Below are 19550 nucleotides of genomic sequence, written 5' to 3'. Positions count from 1 at the left end.
AAAAAGAGAAATCCAGTCTGTGATTTTATTTATGTGTACTATGGCATAGTAATCATGTTTTAATTGATGATATTGAAAGGACTGTGTAAAGCATTGTATAAGAATTGTCAGAGTTGGACATAAAAGTTTTTTACAGGAATAGTTCACCAAAAAAGAAATAACTAATTCAAAAATTTACTTATACTCAGTCAATCCAAAATGTAAATTATTTTTTTTCTTCATGGGAAAGGATTTGGAGAAATGTAGAACTTATTTTACTCAAATTTAAAATTTGAGTGAATGGGTGCCGCCAGAATGTCCATAATATATAATGATGGTTACTGCACTGAAGATTTATATAATGTTGTCCTATCACATCAGAATCCACACAAATATTTGATAAAAACCATTTGAACTGTTTTGTAAGTGGTGCTTGCTCTGCACATATTTCTCACCTGATTCAGACAAGAAGACTTATTCGCTGAAGAAAGCAATAATATGGATATAAAGGACTAGTTTGACATTAAAATGTCTTGATGGATTTATTACAAATGCACAGCTCTTCACTTCACAAAACATGAACTAATGGACTTGAGTCGTGAGGATTACTTGTGGATTATTGTGATGTTTTCATATGGATTCATTGGTGAGTGTGATATAAAGATTATTTATTCATTTATTTTTTCAAACCTGTTCCAAATAAGAATCAAACTCATCAACACCTCGGATGACCTGAGGTTTTCATTTTTGAAGAACTGTTCCTGTAAGTTCTATTTCAAAATGATATACGTCTAATGGTATAATGGAATTCAAGGGACAAAACCTGTCCAATTCATTGTAAAGGGAAACTAAAAATAAACACCTCGCCACTCGTTTGAACTCATCTCAAGTGCCAAAAGCAAACAGCAGAGAAGTGCAACATGAGCTGCCTCAGGAAATCAAAATAATTATGCACATAAAAATGATAGCTTGGCCAAGCCACGGCAATGTTGAACACCATCATTTTTTCAACCACTGATGGTGGAATGCTGGTCTGTGTAAAGCCTCTGAAAATAAACTTCAATAAAACCGCTATTTGACAGAAGTGTAAGAGTTTGTGCGCACTAAGCCTTCATTTCCTCTCCTCTGGGCATCCCTGCGCGCTCACAGGCCAAGATCTTTTCAGAAACCATGTCTTATACTTGATATTCTTCCTGAATATATTTTGGTATTTTTTTTTTTATTACATCTGATATGCACACTGAGTGCAAGTCCATGCCAAAGATAAAAGGCACTGCAAATACTTGCTGAAGGGATACACAAACAAGCATTATTTCATCATCATTGCTGTTCAAATGTCTCTGAAATATCTTTTAGAGATTGCTAGAAATGTTTCTTATTCATTCTTTCCGTGTAACTGATGGCATGTTTAACCTGGGTAATTCCCAGGCTTTTATAATGTCCTTGACCAAAACAAATTACGGTTAAGTGTTTGAGAGCTTGACTGAGAGAAAACTGCATGGATGAAACCTTATTTAACCAGTGAAGGAGAAAAATAATGGTGCTCAGACATTTAGGGTCTCTATCAAATGATGACATGTCTACTTAAGCTGTATGAATGTGTGAGCAAAACCATCCATTATTTTAACAGGGAAAAGTGTTCACCCGGAAAGGGGAGCAGTCGTTGTCTACAGGCTGATCTCTGGGAATGTTAATGGTGTGAGACTAAATAGTCGAAGGAAATATTTCAACAATTTTTGTGCTTAAATTAGTACATCATTTCAAGGCTAAAGAGCTTGAGTAGCCCACGTGAGTTGATTTGTCTCTTTATAAGAAAATAAGGACACACCATTCACATTCAAAATACTTACGGTACTTTAAATTGCAGTAAATGACAGTTGCGCCGGCTGTGTCCACTAAGAATGCATGATTATTTTTGACTGGGTATCTTAGCTCTATATAGCAGACATCATACTCTTATCAGAATGCCATGCGTGGCTGATTTGTGCTGGTTCACTGCCTGGTCAGAGGGTGGTTGCTACATTGGGGAAACCTTGTAATGAGACCTTGATCCCTGCACAATGCGCTGAAGAGGCAGATCAAGTGGGCTTGGCCCTCTTTCATAGCAGCTAAACCCTGCTACATGGTCACATCATGACCTAAAACCCACATACTGTATGAATATTGCTTAAAATAGGGCTTTAGCCACTGTGTCACTTCTGCGCATACTTGCTCTTCAGTTTCTCTCTCTCTTTTGTATTTTGTATTCTAATATAATAATGTCAACTTGAACAATAATATGTTTTATTTATTTAAAAGTAGCCAGGTAATAAGTAGGGTTCTTTCAGATTTACTGTAACAAAAGTTTAAAATTAAGGGTCTTCTTATAAATAATGGTTATTTTATTTCCCTATTTTCTGTGGAAATGCAATTTATTCATGTGATGGCAAAACTGAATTTTCAGCAGCCATTACTTCATTCTTCAGAGTCACGCAATCCTTCAGAAATCATTAAGAAACATTCATTATTATTGATTTTGAAAAGTATTTGACTGCTCTTTTTTTTTGTCTTTTTTTTTGGGGCGCGGGGGTCATGTTAGATTTTCATTATTCTTGTATGAATAAAAAGCATTTCATGTTTAATTTTTAGAGAATTTCCTCACACAAACATACACTTGAATACAAAAATCTCCAATAAATATTACATACTAAAGTCATTGTGTGTGTCCTCAATGGGTTGCCTGAATACTTGTTAGCCCATTTTGACTGAAAGCTTAAATCCTTGTTTGAAAGACAAACAAGGTTCCATTTGTGTGTAAATGATCCATCTAAATAACAGCTTTTGGTTCCAGTCAAGTTCCCCTCACATATATCTGTCAGCACACACAGGTCAAGAGAGAAGATTTCATCAATGGCCAAGAGAAACATTTCCTGAATGTGTTTCTGTGATGTATGCACATTAAAATGGCAGCATATTATTTTGTAATTAACATATACTGGATTCTAGTATTTATTTGATTATTTTATTCTGTATTACTGACTGAATAGCTTATTTTAATATGCAAACTGTTTGGTTTTTAATTTTTTTTTCTCTCTCTGAAATTAGATACAGTGTCATAAATGTCACAATGGCATCAATTCTTTCACCATAGATAAGATCCTGAATTGTCGCACCTGTCAACAATCCAGTCATGACCAGAATGTTTTAGGCTTCGTAACAGTGAAACAAGATAGACCCATGTGTAAGAGCATGTTCAAAGCAAGTACTTTGGTCTAAGATTTCAAACATTTGGCAGTATCCCAGTGCATGAAACCTGGTAAAGTTGTGTTGATCAGAGCTGCTAGGAGCACAGTAAACTTTCATGTGCCACTTGGGACAGGGAGGGTAAAATCTTTCCTATCCTGACTTAGAGAACACTCTCTTCTCATTTCTGCCATTCCATCTCTATTCATTTCATTACCTTCCCTTGTGGCAAATAGACCGTCCCCCAGGTGCCTGTTTCCATGTTGTTAATGTTTTGTTATTCAGCTTCCGCAAACATTATGTGGAATTGCTGGTGCAAATTGCTCCACTCGTTGATTTATGTTCTGTTTGGTTGGCTGGAACAGTTCAGGGTTTGACGTGCCGAGAGCATCTGGTGGCGCAGGTTAATTGAGGGCGATTAAGGTGATTAATAGCTTTGTTTGAAGTAAAAACACAAGACAGAAGGGTTTGTGTTACAGGCAAAATGTTCTGCTGGGGTAGAAGCCATCAACAGCCTGGGGGGAGAGGAAGCCGCAGTCGTAACAAATGTGAGGGGAGGGCAATGGTGAGGTTGGTGAGTATAGCCCGAGGTGCGAGATACAGGTGAAAAGCTCCAGGCTAAATGTTAGCTAGTAATGGAAGCTAGTGCGTGAGCTGCGGAGGAAAAGGCAATATTGACTCGAAGGCTCATTCATATAAAGAGACTCTCTGTTTTGACTCTATTCCATTATTATCTCATGAACCAGCAGCAGCTCTGCCAGAGTATGTGCTTTTCACTAGTTTTTCAGTGATTTGACAGTTAATGAATGTAGAGTGGTTTTTGAATGATTGGTATGTAGTAGGAAAGTTTGCCTTATTTAATTCAAGATTATTTATACTAAGCCACTGCACACATTTTTACTAATCAGCTGTCCAATCATGAAACAACCCAATTGAAATACCCTCCAAGACAAATTTAAGACAGATCAACTGGTGGTTTGAGACACAGGCCTACAAGGTACACAAAAAAATATTTAGACCTAAATTTTTTTTTTACAATTATGTATTGAAAATGCACACAAAATGTAAAACAAGTAAAAAAAAAAAAAAAAGTGGCATAATTATAAACTGTTTGCATCTGTTTAATTGTATTTAAATAATGATATTTGTAATTAAAACATGACAGTATTACTGTGGAGCAAGCAATATATATATATATATATATATATATATATATATATATATATATATATATATATATATATATATATATATATATATATATATATATATATATATATATATATATATATATATATATATATATATATATATATATATATATAATTTTTTTTTTTTTTTTAATGGATGAGATCATTTTTTTTAATTATTATTGATTTAAGCCTTTGTAATTGTGTATTTAAAATACATCCAGTTTATAAATATTACAGAAAATTTAACTCTTTAATTTATAGATATGCATCACATATTATTAATTTATATAGGTTAAAACTGTGTAATAAAAAAATAGATAGAAATGTTGTAGTTCAAATACAGAAACCTTAAATTTAGGGCTAAATATTATGTTGAGTAATATGTGTAAACTTTACTTGGAACTATTAGTATGTGTAAGTTTGGTAGCCACTAATTATCATGGATAATTTTGTTCCCAGTGCTTGAATAATTTATTAATTTTACAGTAATTATGTTTAGTGTCATCTTTTACTGTCATGTTTATGAGTGGCTGAAAGTAACCCGCTGATGTAAGTTCTTAAGCGTGTGCATTGTTACTCACCCAGCGTATTCTATCAAAAGTCCCTTTCACTCACCGGCCATATTTGCAACACCTCTGGACTTGATGATTAAATTAAATATCTGAAGAATTCTCCAGCATCTCCTCACCCCTTCCCGAGTGTAACGTAACAGAACAGCAGACCTTACTGTATGTGTCACTCCTTCTCCTCGTTTATTTTCCGTTTGTTGAATAGTGTTTTGGTTTCGTTTTCCCGTGTGTTCCTCCCCAAGTCCCCTAATGGAAGAACGATCTATGTTCATATCACTGGCTCAGACGAGCCCCGACTCAATTGTGTTCGCGAGTTTGTGCCGCTTGCCCTCGCCAGCTTCCTCGAGGGGGAAACCCTAAAGAAGCTGTTCCAGATTGGGATGATCTCTAGTTCAGCCTAGGATGGGCTCCCGTTCCCAAGTCAAGCCCAGGGTGGGCTCCTGTCTCCCAGTTAAGCCCAGGGAGGGCTCCTGATCCCTATTTAAGCCCAGGAAGGGCTCCTGTCTCCCCATCAAGCGGGAAGACAGAGCTCGCTCCAGTGTCAGCCTCAGCCCCAGAGCACCCATTCAAGATGCCTAGTTATCCCAAAGAAAAATTTAGGGGGGCATATGCCCGTAGCCGAGACGACTAAGCCCATGGATGATCGACCATGGCCTCCCGAGTCCCCAGTTCCTCCATGGCAACCCGAACTCTCCTTGTCTCCATGCCTTAAAAGAACCAAAAACTTAAACTACTTCAGTCTGTGTGCATTTTTGTGTCAATTTATTCAATACACGAGTTTCACAATCTGAGTTGAATTACTAAAATGAACTTTTCCACGTCATTCTAATTTATTGAGATGCACCTGTATTAGATTGTGTTTTATTAACATCTACACCTACCACAACCCTAAAATAATGCAAAAATCGTAATTATTGTTGCACAGTGTGACAAAAGTGACCCTCTATTGATGTGTGCATACCCAGTAGCGCTGTATGTATCCCTTCTAGCCTTAACCTCTGGGCATTTCAAACAAGTCCTACCTAAATGAATGGGGCAATCCTGAAACCTCAAAAATTGTTTCCTGAGCTCGCAATTAAATTACATATATCAAATCAGCAACAAAATCTGAAATGAACTGAAGTGAATGTTAGTTCTTATGCTCAAATAGCATTTAAAAAACAAATTTTTCCATAACACGCTTAAGACTCTATATGCTTGTTGGCCGCTGCAGTGACACAATGACTTTCCCAATCAGCGATTGTCTCTTTCATTTTTAAGGCGGGACTATTCCACCATATTACGCATTGCAGTTTCTCTAATTCATAAGTATCTACCTTATTTTTCCTGTAAGAACGGGCACGGCCATTTGTAAATTTATTGTGTCTGGCTTCCGCTGTCACCCACTTCCAACTATTTTTAGCTGTACAAAACACCTTGTTTTGCTGCTTGATATTCAAACTGTTACCATATTATTTTTGTGTATTATCCTAATTATGAACACAAACCATTTGTAGTGCAAACCATTTTGTTATTTTTCTTGTTATTTCCCTACAGCAGTTAAGGAACCAGAAGTCTTGCACATTGACAGAAAACAGCTAACTTTTGCATTGAAAAAATAAGGTGAATAGGAGTGAACCGTCTTTTCATTTCTATAGCCTTTGGTATCTTTCTGTGCTACATGAATCAAGAGTGCCGTAGCCAATAGTGTTGGGCTCGTACTCAAAATTGTTTATTTATTACTAGTTAGTCCTTTCAAAAGTAATATTGTTACTTTACTTATTACTTTTTTGGCAACAGAAATTACACTAATAGTTACATTAACATTACGTTTCTTTTACGCCCTATTGCGTAAGATACGTAATTGCATATCTTACCCAGAAAATTCTTCTGAAATGTTACTAACAATATATTTCTTTCATAATTTCACCAGAATCCACACTAGATTGCAGTCAGAAGTTATTCAAAACACTCAGTGGTAATTGATAATGAATTAAATTGCGTTGTCATGTGTAGCTTGAAGCTAATTGTAGCTATAATTTCTCTGTTCCCTGTGCGATTATATTTCATAATTTCATGACATTTTATCAAGAGAAATAGCATAGGTTCATAAGAAAATGTTTTATTTTTAATTTGATGTTTAATTATAGTAATACAATTTATATCTGGATTAAAGGTATATTGGTGGGCAAGTCATGTATTGCCAGAGTAAAGTAATGCCACAACTTCCATAATTGCCACATCTTTTCTCCTGATGTAATCAATGAAATGGCAAAAAAAAAAAAAAAAAAAATTAAGCTTTTCCATATTCCAAGCTTGCCTGCAGTACTGGTGACTTCATGTCCCTGTGCAAGTCATGAAAATCATGAAAATAAATTATTGGATTGTTAGAATTCAAATCAGTAGGGGTTGAGACATCAAAAGTAAATACAACAGACATAGCCCAATTCACAAACAAATTATAATTATGAACCGTTTCTTTTTAGTGCTTGTTTATGAACAAACCATTCTTATAAAATTGGTTTGACTTTGAGCAGTTACTGAATCAACATTTGATTCACTTAATAAACTCAAAGTTATCATTAGATATTTTTATATATATAAACTAAACACAAATTCCCAGTACAAATCCACAATTTCATAGACCAAGGAAACAAGGATCATTACAATCAAGCATTGTTCAAGTAATTTTTTTAAATTGTTTCATTATTTTTCATTTTTTATTCAACTGTATACTGTATATTCACAAATTTTATTAAAGAGAAGGCCTATTAATTATGATTAATACTTTATATACAAACATTTTAATTTCTTTGTAGTGCCTTTAACATACTACAAGATTCTATATATCAGCATTACATTTATTTTGAATGATTTGTTGGTCTAACATTTTCTCTTTTGATTAGTTTATAAATAAAAATTTAGAGAGAAAAAATGTGCGGCTGTGTGATTGGATTCCATAACTATATGCAGTAAACACCAGACATTTCTATATACGATTGCAATACATAGCCAGAACTATCAGAATGAATCGCATCCCTTAATCCACCCTGTGGTTTCCGTTACTCTCAGAATTCACAGCATGGATTGTGGTGTCTGTAATAGTAATCCAGTTAGAATAAATAGCCCTTAAACATGGTGTTGTTCTTGGCAGGTGAGCCATCTGTACAGCTGCAGTGAATACAGGGTTTCTCTGCTTTATCACACCATCTCTCTGCTCCTTCATTCTGCCAACTCAACACAGCTCTCACTGACTGTCTGTCTATCCATCTGTTGCCTTCTCAGTCTGTCTCTTGCTGCCTTTCTTGCTCTGTCTCTCTCTCCACATGTACTCTCTTTCCTCTAACTGCCTCTTGGTTTCCTCACTCTGTCTTTGTGCCAAGCCGCTGTCATTTCTCAACCTCCCACATCCTTCTGCTGCCCACATTTTTACCCAGCATCATCAGTAAAGGTTTATGTGTAGATAACCCTTCCTCTCCTGCACCGGAGTCCGATGCTGCTGCCATTAATCATGTATAAGTAGGTGCCAATACTTCTGAATGCCAGTTTTATGGTGCAGTGACCACATAATACGCAGGGATGGATTGGCTTTCCTGGGTTCTGGGGTATTGTGGACGTCCAGTGGTTAGATTATATACTTAAAGGCCAACCAGAAATAAGAAATAGTGTGTTAATAGTTTCACAGGGTTGGGATTACAGCTCTTTTCATCTGTATATTTCTATCCACTGCATTAAACTCCTAAGGTGTTGATGCAAGTGTATCCTTGAAGGAGAGTAGTTGAGAGATATTTTATCCGCTAAAATACTTAACTGGCACATGGACACCTCACTATTTGTGAGCCAAGAATAGACCACAAATGTTCAAAACAATCAACATGAGTAAGAATGCATAAAAAAAAATTAAATAGTGAATATATTTTCAGAAATAATGTTTGTTTGCATCAATGTAGCCTTAAAAATCGCCATGTTAATCGGAGGGGTAGTTCACCTAGTTCAAACAGGAATTTGTTATAGTATTATTTTTTATTTATTTTTAATAATCATGAATGCACTTTGTTATTCTTCTAGTTATTTACCTATAGTTGTTAATGAATCAGAAGTCTGGCACATTTAAACAAACTTCCACATTGCAAAACTTAAAAATACACCCTTTGTGTTTGAGTTGGGAATTACTTGAATAATTAATAATAATTAAAACATTCATTTAATTCCATCTAATGTTAAAAAAAATATGATTTGGTAACCTTTTTCAGCAGCTTTCTTTGAACTGTTATTTGGACTGGTTCCAGTAGAAAGAAATAATTAAGAAGTACAGAAACAATGCTGCAGTGACTTGTCACCAAACATTTACCCAATTTTAGCTCCATAATCCTTTTTTCAATGTCTTCCAGTGGTTAATTTGAATTTCTAATTTCTGCTTCCACGTACTCCACATTTTTCAATGAATGAAAAATGTTTTAACTTGAAGAGTCGTGAGAGTTTGAATGGAGGCAAATGGACAGAGAATTTTGAATCATGCAGAGTAATGGCTCTGGCAGTTTAGCATTCAAGAGAGTCTGTGCTTTGTGTTGAATTGGAAAGGTGGATTTTAGGAACTGGGCGGCCCAGGAGAATGTAACAGTATAGCTACACAGCTGCTGCAGTCAGCACAGGTTATGCATTGGATCCAACTGAACGCCACAAAATGAGAGCCTCAGTTTAGGGGACAAGAAAATACTGACTCCTATGATGGAAGTGGAGGGACTCTTTTCACCCAACAGTAATGTTTTAAGTGTGTAAAATTTCAATCCCACAGTTGTGCTTTGAAAAGAAAAAATTATATATATATGTGCTGAGAGATTGGTTTTTGAATTTACAGAGACAACATTTTGATTGTAAGAGATCTCAGATTTTCTTGTTAATAAATCAGTTTGTATCGTATTGCTGGCAGACTGCTTATTCTGCAAATCAACTCGTAACAGGTTCCGAGAGATTCTGTTTTCAGCTAAACAACAGTCAGAATAGTGTAAAAAGATCCTCTCGAAAATCTGTTAGTGCTGCATTTGTAACCACAAAGAAAAAAAGCCTGAGAAAAAGCAAAACAGATTTTCGCAAGCTGGAATAGCTTGAAATATTCAGTATTTTGTGTATTATTAAATGCATATCCCAAGCTGAGATGTACTTTGAAACTGCTTAGGTAGTTTTGCAGATTCCCCCATGCTGGAAACAAAGTCTGATTTGATATGTTATAGAGAAACTGAGAGAATATATATTAGACACTCTTAAATATTAAAAATGTGTTGTGTAAGCTCTTTAGCATTCTTCATAGTTGCCCACAACAAAGACTTACTTGGAAATCAAGACTATAAAGTTTTGTGCCTTGTGGAAACTGTCTGTTTATCCCAAGGCCAAAGATACATGACACAAGAGAGTTTTTTATTGGACGCAGCAGGTGAGCGGCTGAGGGCCAGCCCACCCACTCTGAAAGAGACACCCCCTGTTTGGAGGAAGTGGGGAGCCGTGTAACCCAAGAGCAGTGGAGTATGCAGGGGTTTTTCAGGGTTATGCATGCCAAGCGCAGGGTCTTAATCTGGCAAATTCTGCTTGAGTTGGGAGCTGGCACTAGGATCAAAGCAACCCCCTTTGATACTTGACCTTGATACTAAATGTTGTCGATACCATGTCAGGAAAAAGAATATGCTGATATCTCTATTACACAAACAAGTTAGGTTGACTTCATGCTAGAACAGACTGTGAGAATAAATAAACCTACAATGAAAGGAGTTCAGGGGTGCTGCCTTAGAATAACAATTTTGCCCATTGGTAAACTGTAATGTAGTATGCTTGCATGCTAGCAGCGCTACATGAAATATGCATTCACCCTTTTATAATGCCATGCCTGAAACTTCATGTATCTGGGGTGTGTTTCTATGTTTGTGTGTGTGTTTGACATACCAGATTTGGGCATAGACATGCATATATACTTCATGTACTTTAGTATTACATTATATTCAAATATTGGGGTCAGTAAGATAAAAAAATAAATAAAAATTTATCCAGCAAGGATTCATTAAATTGAATATATTTATAACGTTAAGAAAGATACTATTTTAAATGCATGCTTTCATCAAGGCCTAAATAAATGAATTTTCACAAAAATATTAATATTTGATAATAATAAGAACTAAATCAGCATATTAGAACAATTTCTAAAGGATCACAAAGTGACACTGAAGATTGACATAATGTCTGCTGAAAATTCAGCTTTGGCATCACAGGAATAAATTATTTCTTAAATTGTATTTTAAAAATCATAATATTACCTTTTAAGTGCATTTTTTTATCAAATAAATGCAGCATTGTTAAGCATAAGAAACAATAAAACAATACAATAAAAAATAAAAACGGAGAATTCTGATATAGATCTTGATTATCATTAAAAAAACGCCAATGTTCTTCTGCACTCCTCTTGCCTTTTTTTAATTTTATTTTTTTAAGTGGACCACAAAAGGGCTGAGATTCTCGCCTAACGTAAAGCCCCTATCTGCACTGGCAGATGCGCTGAGATATAGAGACAGATACAGAGGAGGGCATGATGCCATCACACATGTTGACGCCACACGGTCCAGAGATGTCAAAACTATCAGGCTTCCATATCTCAAAAACTGAAATGGAAAATAAAGAAAGAATAGAAAAGAGAGGATATACATTGTCTAAACCAGTCTACAGGATAGTGATACACTCCCAAATACATTGCACAATTTTGCTAAGCCAAAACATTCACTTGAAAACACAACACTGACAGGAATAAGGCTTTTATGAACTTCCTGATTAAGATGAAAAATTTGTCCTCCTGAGCTCATATTAGAATCATTTCTTGCCTCTGAACCCTAAGGCACATGTGTCTTTCTCCTCACTCGTTTAGTTTTACACTTTGAGTTGGTTCCTGCCCGAGAGCCCTTTTCATCATTAGTTTTCTTTAAAATTAAAAATATTTTATGAAAACCGCAGAAACAGTTCAAAGCACCTTTGTGGGAGCCTGTAGCTTAAATACACAGATGTACCAGGCATCACTTCAATCCAACCACGGTATGAGCTACATCATTAATTCACAGTAAAGGAAGAGAGAGAAACTAATCTTTTTTCCACCACTCTTTCAGTTGATTCTCAGCTACCTATGCGTTTACATCAGACTTTCTTATTTGGAATTTAAAAAAAAAATTAATAAATTTAAAAATAGGGTTAGTCTTGACTATATGCATGTACAAGAAAGAAACATCACAGAAAACTAATTGTCTAAATTGTTCCATAAAGAACAATTAACATCTGAAGAACCTTTCACTTTCATAAAAGGTTATTTGTCGTGAAAGAAGGTTCTTCAGATTATAAAAATGTAAGAAAGAGATGGTTCTTTAAAGAACCTTTGACTGAATGGTTCTTTGTGGAACCAAAAATGGTTCTTCTATGGCATTGCTTAACCTTTTGAAGCACCTTTATTTTTAAGAGTGTAGTAAGATGCATATATATTCTATACTGTGTATTTAACAGTTTCCGGTAAACGATTTAAACAGGATTATGAAAATATAACTTGAACAACATAACATAACTTGAATTTAGTTAGAAATGAATCAAAAGTGCTCTGATCAAGAGTATTTTATTAAACAAGAAAGTTATTGATTATTTAACTTTTCAGTGCAGTGTTGGGGACGCTTCATTAAAAACTCACGTGCCAAGCAAGCTAGTCCATTTTAAGTAGTAAAGGGGTTACACGTTTGGATTCATCCCAACAACCTGAATCTTTTAAATCCTTAAACCTAAAAACTTATCTTTGCATAAAAATTGACAATTCAAAATAATACAACTATAAACATTGAATATATAAAACTGAACAGGAAATGTAACGATGAACACAAACACGTGTGCACAAGGACAAATAAACTGGTTAACTGTTTATGAACAGGTTCAGTTACATGAATGGTTCAAGTGAACAGATTCACTAAAATAAACTGTATTTCTCAGCACTACTTGAGAAAGAGTGTGCAATTTAAGAAAGTGTTTGATTATTTCCTCTTTTTGCTTGATTTGCTTAAAAATTACATTAAAAAACAAAAAAGCTCAGCTGCTTAAATGATACTGTAAATTTAGATAAATTATGATCAAATATAAATTGAAACATTTTTTATTCCTTAACATCACTTAGTACATCACATATCATGAACTAACAATTAGCTTTTTAACAGCATTTCATAATCTATATTCATGTTAGGTTATAAATATGCTGTTGCTCATTGTTAATTCTTAATGTTCGTTCATAATAAAATAAGTAATGTTAATATAACTTGTTAAAAATGTATTAGTGTATGTAGATATTAACATTATACAACATTAGTGTAAAAAATACATTGGCCGTTAATGTAATACATTATGCTAACAAACTGAACATTATTGTAAAGTCTTGGCTTTAAAAAAAAAAATCTTATCTCATGAGCAATGCCTCTACAGAAAAAGGTAATGGCCGTGTTACAGCTTTTTTGATGGGGTCTTTATTTGCACCCTCCATACGGTCCATGTGAACAGAGGCCTCGTGCCCCAATGACCTGCAGCGTTTGTGGGGCGATTTAGCTTGTACCAGCACGTCTGCCATATTCGATGAGGGAGGAATGTCTTGCTTTGTCATGGTGTCAACAACTAAACTTTTTGGTTTGACAGACATATCAGAAAACCCGCTGTCTGGTATGTTTTTACCCATGTCGATGCCTGGGCTTGTGCTGTAACAGCGCGGTGGAGGCCGAATCAAATTGAAAAGGTCCCAGTTCTCACACACTCTTAGAGAGACAGTGTCTGTCAGTGTGTTTGTGCCGAAGTCTAGAGTTTTGGAATTAAGCGTGTGTTGTTGGTGAGGGAGATCACAGTCAGTCAAAGGAGGGCCGCTTCTGGACACAGGCATGTATGTGGGCATGATTGGGTCTGACAGCGGGAAAAAATACGGAGAGGGAGCGGACGGCACCACAGCCTGGAGGAGGAGCGCAGGCAACTCTTCCATCTCTCTTTGCCTCAGCTCTCTTTCCAGCATCACAGTCTCCAGTTCTTTATCTGCAAACGCTCTCCTCTTCCTCATACGAACACTGACTGGGGGTTGGTGGAGTCTCTTTGGCCAGTCCTCTAACACAGGCGGCTTGTAGCCTACAGCATGATGGAGTATAAAAATAGTTGATTTTTCTTGTTCATAATCAAGTCACATTTAAATGTAAAAATATTCAAAGAGTGTATTAGAATAAACAATTTCAGAAACCGTAAATGAAGATATTTTGAACTCAAGTAGTCAAGTACAGACTGCTTTAATCTAGAATAGATTATAACAACATCGTTCAAAATGCTGGGTCAATTTCTATATATGTTTTTCAATGTAATGTATTCCTATGATGGCAAAGTTGACGTTTTTTTTAATCTTCAGTGTTACATGATCCTTCAGAAATCATTCTAATATACTGATTTGGTCAAGAAACATTTATTTTTTATTATTATTATTATCAATGTTGAAAACCGATCGCTTAATATTTCTCTGGAAATGGATTCTTTAATGAATAGAAAGTTCAGAAAAAACGCATTTATTTGAAAAATAAATCTTCTGTCACAATATAAATGTCTTTGTTGTCACTTTTTTTTCCAACCACAATTTTTCTTAAACCATAAAAACAAAGCTTCGGATGTAAACAGCAAATGGAAAGCATTCAAAATGCTTTGTCATCTCTTTCAAAAAATTTACAAGCATATATATTTTGCAGTTCTAACCATGTATGATTACATGGTTAGCTACATTTGTTCCTTCTGACCATGATGTATCAAAACAGACATGTGGATCATTTTAAGGTCATGACCCACATTTGAGTACAACTTTTAAAATGCATTTCTGTAAAGGTGCACAAATCTTTTTCACCTGACTGCTTAACAATTAAAAAATACATTTCTTAGACTCCATGTGGAGCTCATAAAAGTATAACTGTTTTAAATATTCTAATGGAACAAAAACAAATTAAGCGTATTCAAATTTATGATAACAATTAAATCAGTCTGACCTTAATGTTGACACAGCGAGAAACACATCAGGGAAAATCAAACTCCAAACCAGTCATATGAGCCAATTTTTTTGTAATTCCTCTATCCATTTGCATATTTTTAATTACCTTACATAAACATAAACAGATTTATTCCCAACAGAGGGTTCTGTAGCATAACGGGTGAACTAATCCAGTTTCTCCCGATGTCTCCTTTCAGGGTGCAACAGTGTTAATGAGATGTGCGTTAATTAAGGCTTACCCTCTAGAATACTCTTTGCCAGGAGACTAGGTGCCCTCGTGTAGCGCTGGTAAGCTGTGTGTCTGAGAACAGAGGTGTTTTTTTGACCTTTTTTACCCTGTCAAAGAGAACGCACAACTCTGCATAAATTTATGGGATAGATAAAAGATACTTACGCTACAAAAGACACCAGTGGATGTTTTGTTTGTCATAAAGAGTGTCCTTTTTCTTTACACCATCTAGTGAATGCCTAACTAGGCTACTTAAAATGCAATGAATTTATGTTGTTTGCTCACGGGAATTTTGTGATGAAGATGTTTATAATTGTCAGAAATAATAGCAAAGCATTAATTATGACAATTAGTATGTTTTGAAAATGACTGTAAAGCATTTTTTTTGTAGCAATATATAAATTCCAAGGGAATCAGGTGAATGTACCATTGTGTATTGTACTTTTTTTAAACACCAAGTTACATGAATATTATAGCAATAAGTATTGTTTTATATATAAAAATACCACGTTATAACTGTCGGATATCATTACTGTACCCTGGTACTTCCACGATATTTCTTTTAAGGGTAGTTAATTAAGTAACAGTCATATTGTTTTGCAGTAACATGATTTGCTCTAATATATGCAATCTGATTTTATGGCAGGCTTGAACTGCAAAGTTTACCTTAAAGCAAACTTTACATTTAAATTGCATGTATCAGTATAATTCGAACAAATATATAAAATTCTCTCTCTCTCTCTCTCTCTCTCTCTCTATATATATATATATATATATATAGAGAGAGAGAGAGAGAGAGAGAGAGAGAGAGAGAGAGAGAGAGAAATTCAAATACTGTAGGCTATATAATTTGAAGGACATATAGTTTGCAGTCAGTTCAAGTCTGCAACAAGAAAGTAGCAACACACGTGCTCAAAACCTTCAACAAAACTGTGCCACTTTGTTTGCAAACAACACCCTTTTAGTTCCGCCGGAGCACACAGAAAGCTTTAAACTATACCCTGCTCAGTCAACCAACCTCTGTGGCCTGCTGTCTCCGGAGGGCGACTTGCGCTGCCATCACTCTCTGTCTCTCCACGACCAGCAGACAGTTCGCGCACTGACAGTCACGCCAGCGACACAGGCGCTTGTGGCCCTTGAGGCGCGACACGACGCCGTGATTCCTGCAGCGAGCGCACTTCGGGCTGCGGTTGAGCCTGCGAGGCGCTGGAGCTTCGTCGGTCCTCATCACCTCCCGGCCGTCAGTGTCTTCTGCCCATTCTGCTTGGCGACAATCTAGGTGGGTCACATCTACCTGTGAGTCTCTATCCGCTTTAGTGGACATTTATAAGCAGTTCTCATGAACCGACGCTGCTCATCATATGCAAACCTGATATGTTCCAATGCGCAAGCAAAGAAAAGCCTCAGTGGAAACTACAGGCGAGAGTTTTGAAATTATAAGCCATTCAGCTGTGCTAGTGAATCTGGCTGTTTCCTGGAAGGCGCCTCTCACCTGACTTGCCAGTTGATATGTAGCTAGTGTCGGAATGAAGCTGTGATTGACCTCATAGTTACTGAGTTTCAGCTCACCTTACCCGCTTCTCAATATTTAACTTTCCTCGTTGTGAGTTATTGACAACGTCACGCGGTTAATGATGATGCAACGCAAACTCCTCCTATCTGGTCCTGTTACTATGGGCTGTTACCTTTAGTAACACAACACAAAAGCTTTGTAACCTGCTTACATTAATTTTTTTTCTCTCAGTTAAATAAGTTTTCTAAAATAAGTTTTCCTTTGAAAAAAAATGCTTGTCATTCGTTGTTGTTCAAAAGGAGATAATACAGTAACAACTTTGTGTCATTTTGCCTCTTTCAATATTTTTTCCTCATTTTTAAAGTATAACAAGTGCTAAAATCAGGATAATGCCACTGTGCAATTCATAATTTAACATCATTTTTTAAACACCTAAATATTAATAATAAAGAATCACTGTCCAAAAACTGCTTCAATTGACATTGTGCTCTTTTTATTATTATTTGATGCTAAAAAGTGAGTGAACATACTCTAGAGTTAAATTTAACCAGAGCACACTAAAGCACACTTTTGTTAACTATTAAATTATTGTTAAACTATTGTGAATGATATTGTTGCTGCATTGTTGAATGTAAATATTGACCAAATGACCAAAACGCTAGAATATCATTAATTATTTTAAAGAATTGAATCATATTTAATAATATTGTATTGGTCATTAAACGTTGGTGTCATGGTTAATGGTAATTTCCACACAGCAAAAGCACATATTATTTACTGAATTAAATAGCATTTAGTCCCACTCTTCAATTGAGTGTTTTTGTCCTCCCTCGAGCAATGCTTTTGAAAATCCACTAAAATGCACTGCAATCAAATGTAGGACACTTAACATTTACTCAGCCTAGAATATTACTGGTTTAATGTGCAGCGGACTGCAAAAACCCACAAATCCGTTAACCAATGTTACACCAATCCAGTGTTTTCTCTTCAATATTTAATCAGTATACTGAAGCAATATTTTACTCTTATTTTATACAGTCAACCAGAGTTCCCCTGTTCTCTAACACTTAGTTTATGGGTTTGAGATGATAAGGCCCATTATGTGCACTCATCTCATCACTTTATGGTTTTGCTGCTCTGAGGGGGCAGTGATATTGACCTCTGTGACGCCCCCATGTGGACGATCTTTGTATTATGAGGACCTGCTGGGCATTTAATATTGTTACCTTGGGTGCCCCCCTCTGCTATATACAAGTAACCACACTCTGAATAAAATATAGATTGTCTTTTGCATATTGTTGATATTCACATTACTGAAATTAATTACAAATTCATAATGACATACAAGAACTGATAAAAACACCCACACACTTTAAAAGCTATTATTAATATTTCCTACTTGACATTCTGCATTATACTGCACTTACTGTATATACAGTAGACAATACATCCCTATATGGCCTCTACAATACATCCCTATATGGCCTCTAAACCTGTCAACAAAATTTAATTGTTACAGTTTCTGCTTCATTGACAGCTTAGAGCAAATTAACTGAAGCGTTTATGTCATGATTAAAATCAGTGTGTCAGATCATATTGGCAAGATGATACCTTATTCTCTTTAAAGATGACATTGATATGTTATAATTGTATAACATGCACATTACTTTGTTGGATATGCATTTTGACTGTTGTGTGCAACAGCACCTTGGGAGTTTCAGAAGTTCTTTTTACATTTTTTCCCCTCTAGATATTATCTTTCTAAACTGCCAGTTCAACTGTCATCTCCTAAATTAAATTATGTGCAACATCCTTCTAAAATTGAATCATCTTCACAGAAACACATGCATCTTGTTTGGTCTTTGCTAACATGCTCTAAAAAAATTAAGCCACTAAAATGGAAAGCATTCATTTGAATTTAATTAATGTTAAAACAGATTAATATGTTTATTTACAAACAAACAGCTTTTCGCATCACAAGGCATTAAATGATGGTCTAGTATTGTGTTGATTATTGTGATGTTTTTATCAGCTGTTTGAACTCTCATTCTGACGGCACCCATTCACTGCAAAGGATCCATAGCTCGGTTCTGTTCTGTTCTGTTCTGATGATGAAACAAACTCATCTACATCTTGGATTTGGATGACCTTTTTGGGTGAACCATTCCTTAAATATTAGAAACATTGTTTATAGAAAAACGTAGTCCAAGTCCAAACTGAGCCTATATGACTAGAAGGCCACCAGATGGGACCAGATCTTAGTTAGTCATCCCTCCAGTTGGTCAAACCCAACAGCATCAAAATAAAGAGGCTGCATAATGATCTGTCTGGCATGGGTACATGTGAAGCCTTTTTCACATATGCCAGTGTATGTGGAGAGGCTAGAGGGGCAAATCTGGTGCCTGTGAAGAACTTGGAAACGTGTGATTGGTGGCAAGGCTCATGCGCTCTCCACGCCACCTGATGAAATGTTTAATGACCTGAAGGGAATCTTTAACCCCCTGGAGTCACTTGCCACAGTCAGTTTGAGTTGACATGTACTGTTGTTGTTTGATCCACTTATTTTACTTCTCTTTACATTTCTTTTGTACTCCCACTCTGTTTTTCAGCTCAACAACATCCACAGGGCTTAAGCTTAATGCTAAGATGTCATGACAGAAGAAGTTGGTGGGGAAAGGTCTTCAAGGGTTTAAAACTTTCTAGGGGTCAATGTTCGGTTGTGTTTTTCCTTTAGCAGAAATGAATGAATACATAAAAAAAATACTGAAAAAAAAAACTAAAAATGCTGTTAATTGGTTAATTGTTATTT

General features: G+C 35.6%; 1 protein-coding gene across 1 annotated transcript; it reads right to left on the bottom strand.

Annotated features, from left to right (window-relative positions):
- Window positions 1-12559: 12559 nt before the first annotated feature.
- Window positions 12560-16853, bottom strand: dmrt2b (doublesex and mab-3 related transcription factor 2b). Its single transcript, XM_052558158.1, has 3 exons — window positions 16247-16853; window positions 15239-15335; window positions 12560-14104 (listed from the first exon to the last, which is right to left on the bottom strand). The coding sequence occupies exons 1-3, from the start codon at window positions 16550-16552 to the stop codon at window positions 13398-13400; spliced, it is 1110 nt and encodes a 369-aa protein (XP_052414118.1). The 5' UTR covers window positions 16553-16853; the 3' UTR covers window positions 12560-13397.
- Window positions 16854-19550: the final 2697 nt, after the last annotated feature.

The sequence above is a fragment of the Carassius gibelio genome, chromosome B6 (genome assembly GCF_023724105.1).
Source record: "Carassius gibelio isolate Cgi1373 ecotype wild population from Czech Republic chromosome B6, carGib1.2-hapl.c, whole genome shotgun sequence".
Lineage (NCBI taxonomy): Eukaryota > Metazoa > Chordata > Actinopteri > Cypriniformes > Cyprinidae > Carassius > Carassius gibelio.
This window is presented reverse-complemented; position numbering and strand designations above follow the sequence as displayed.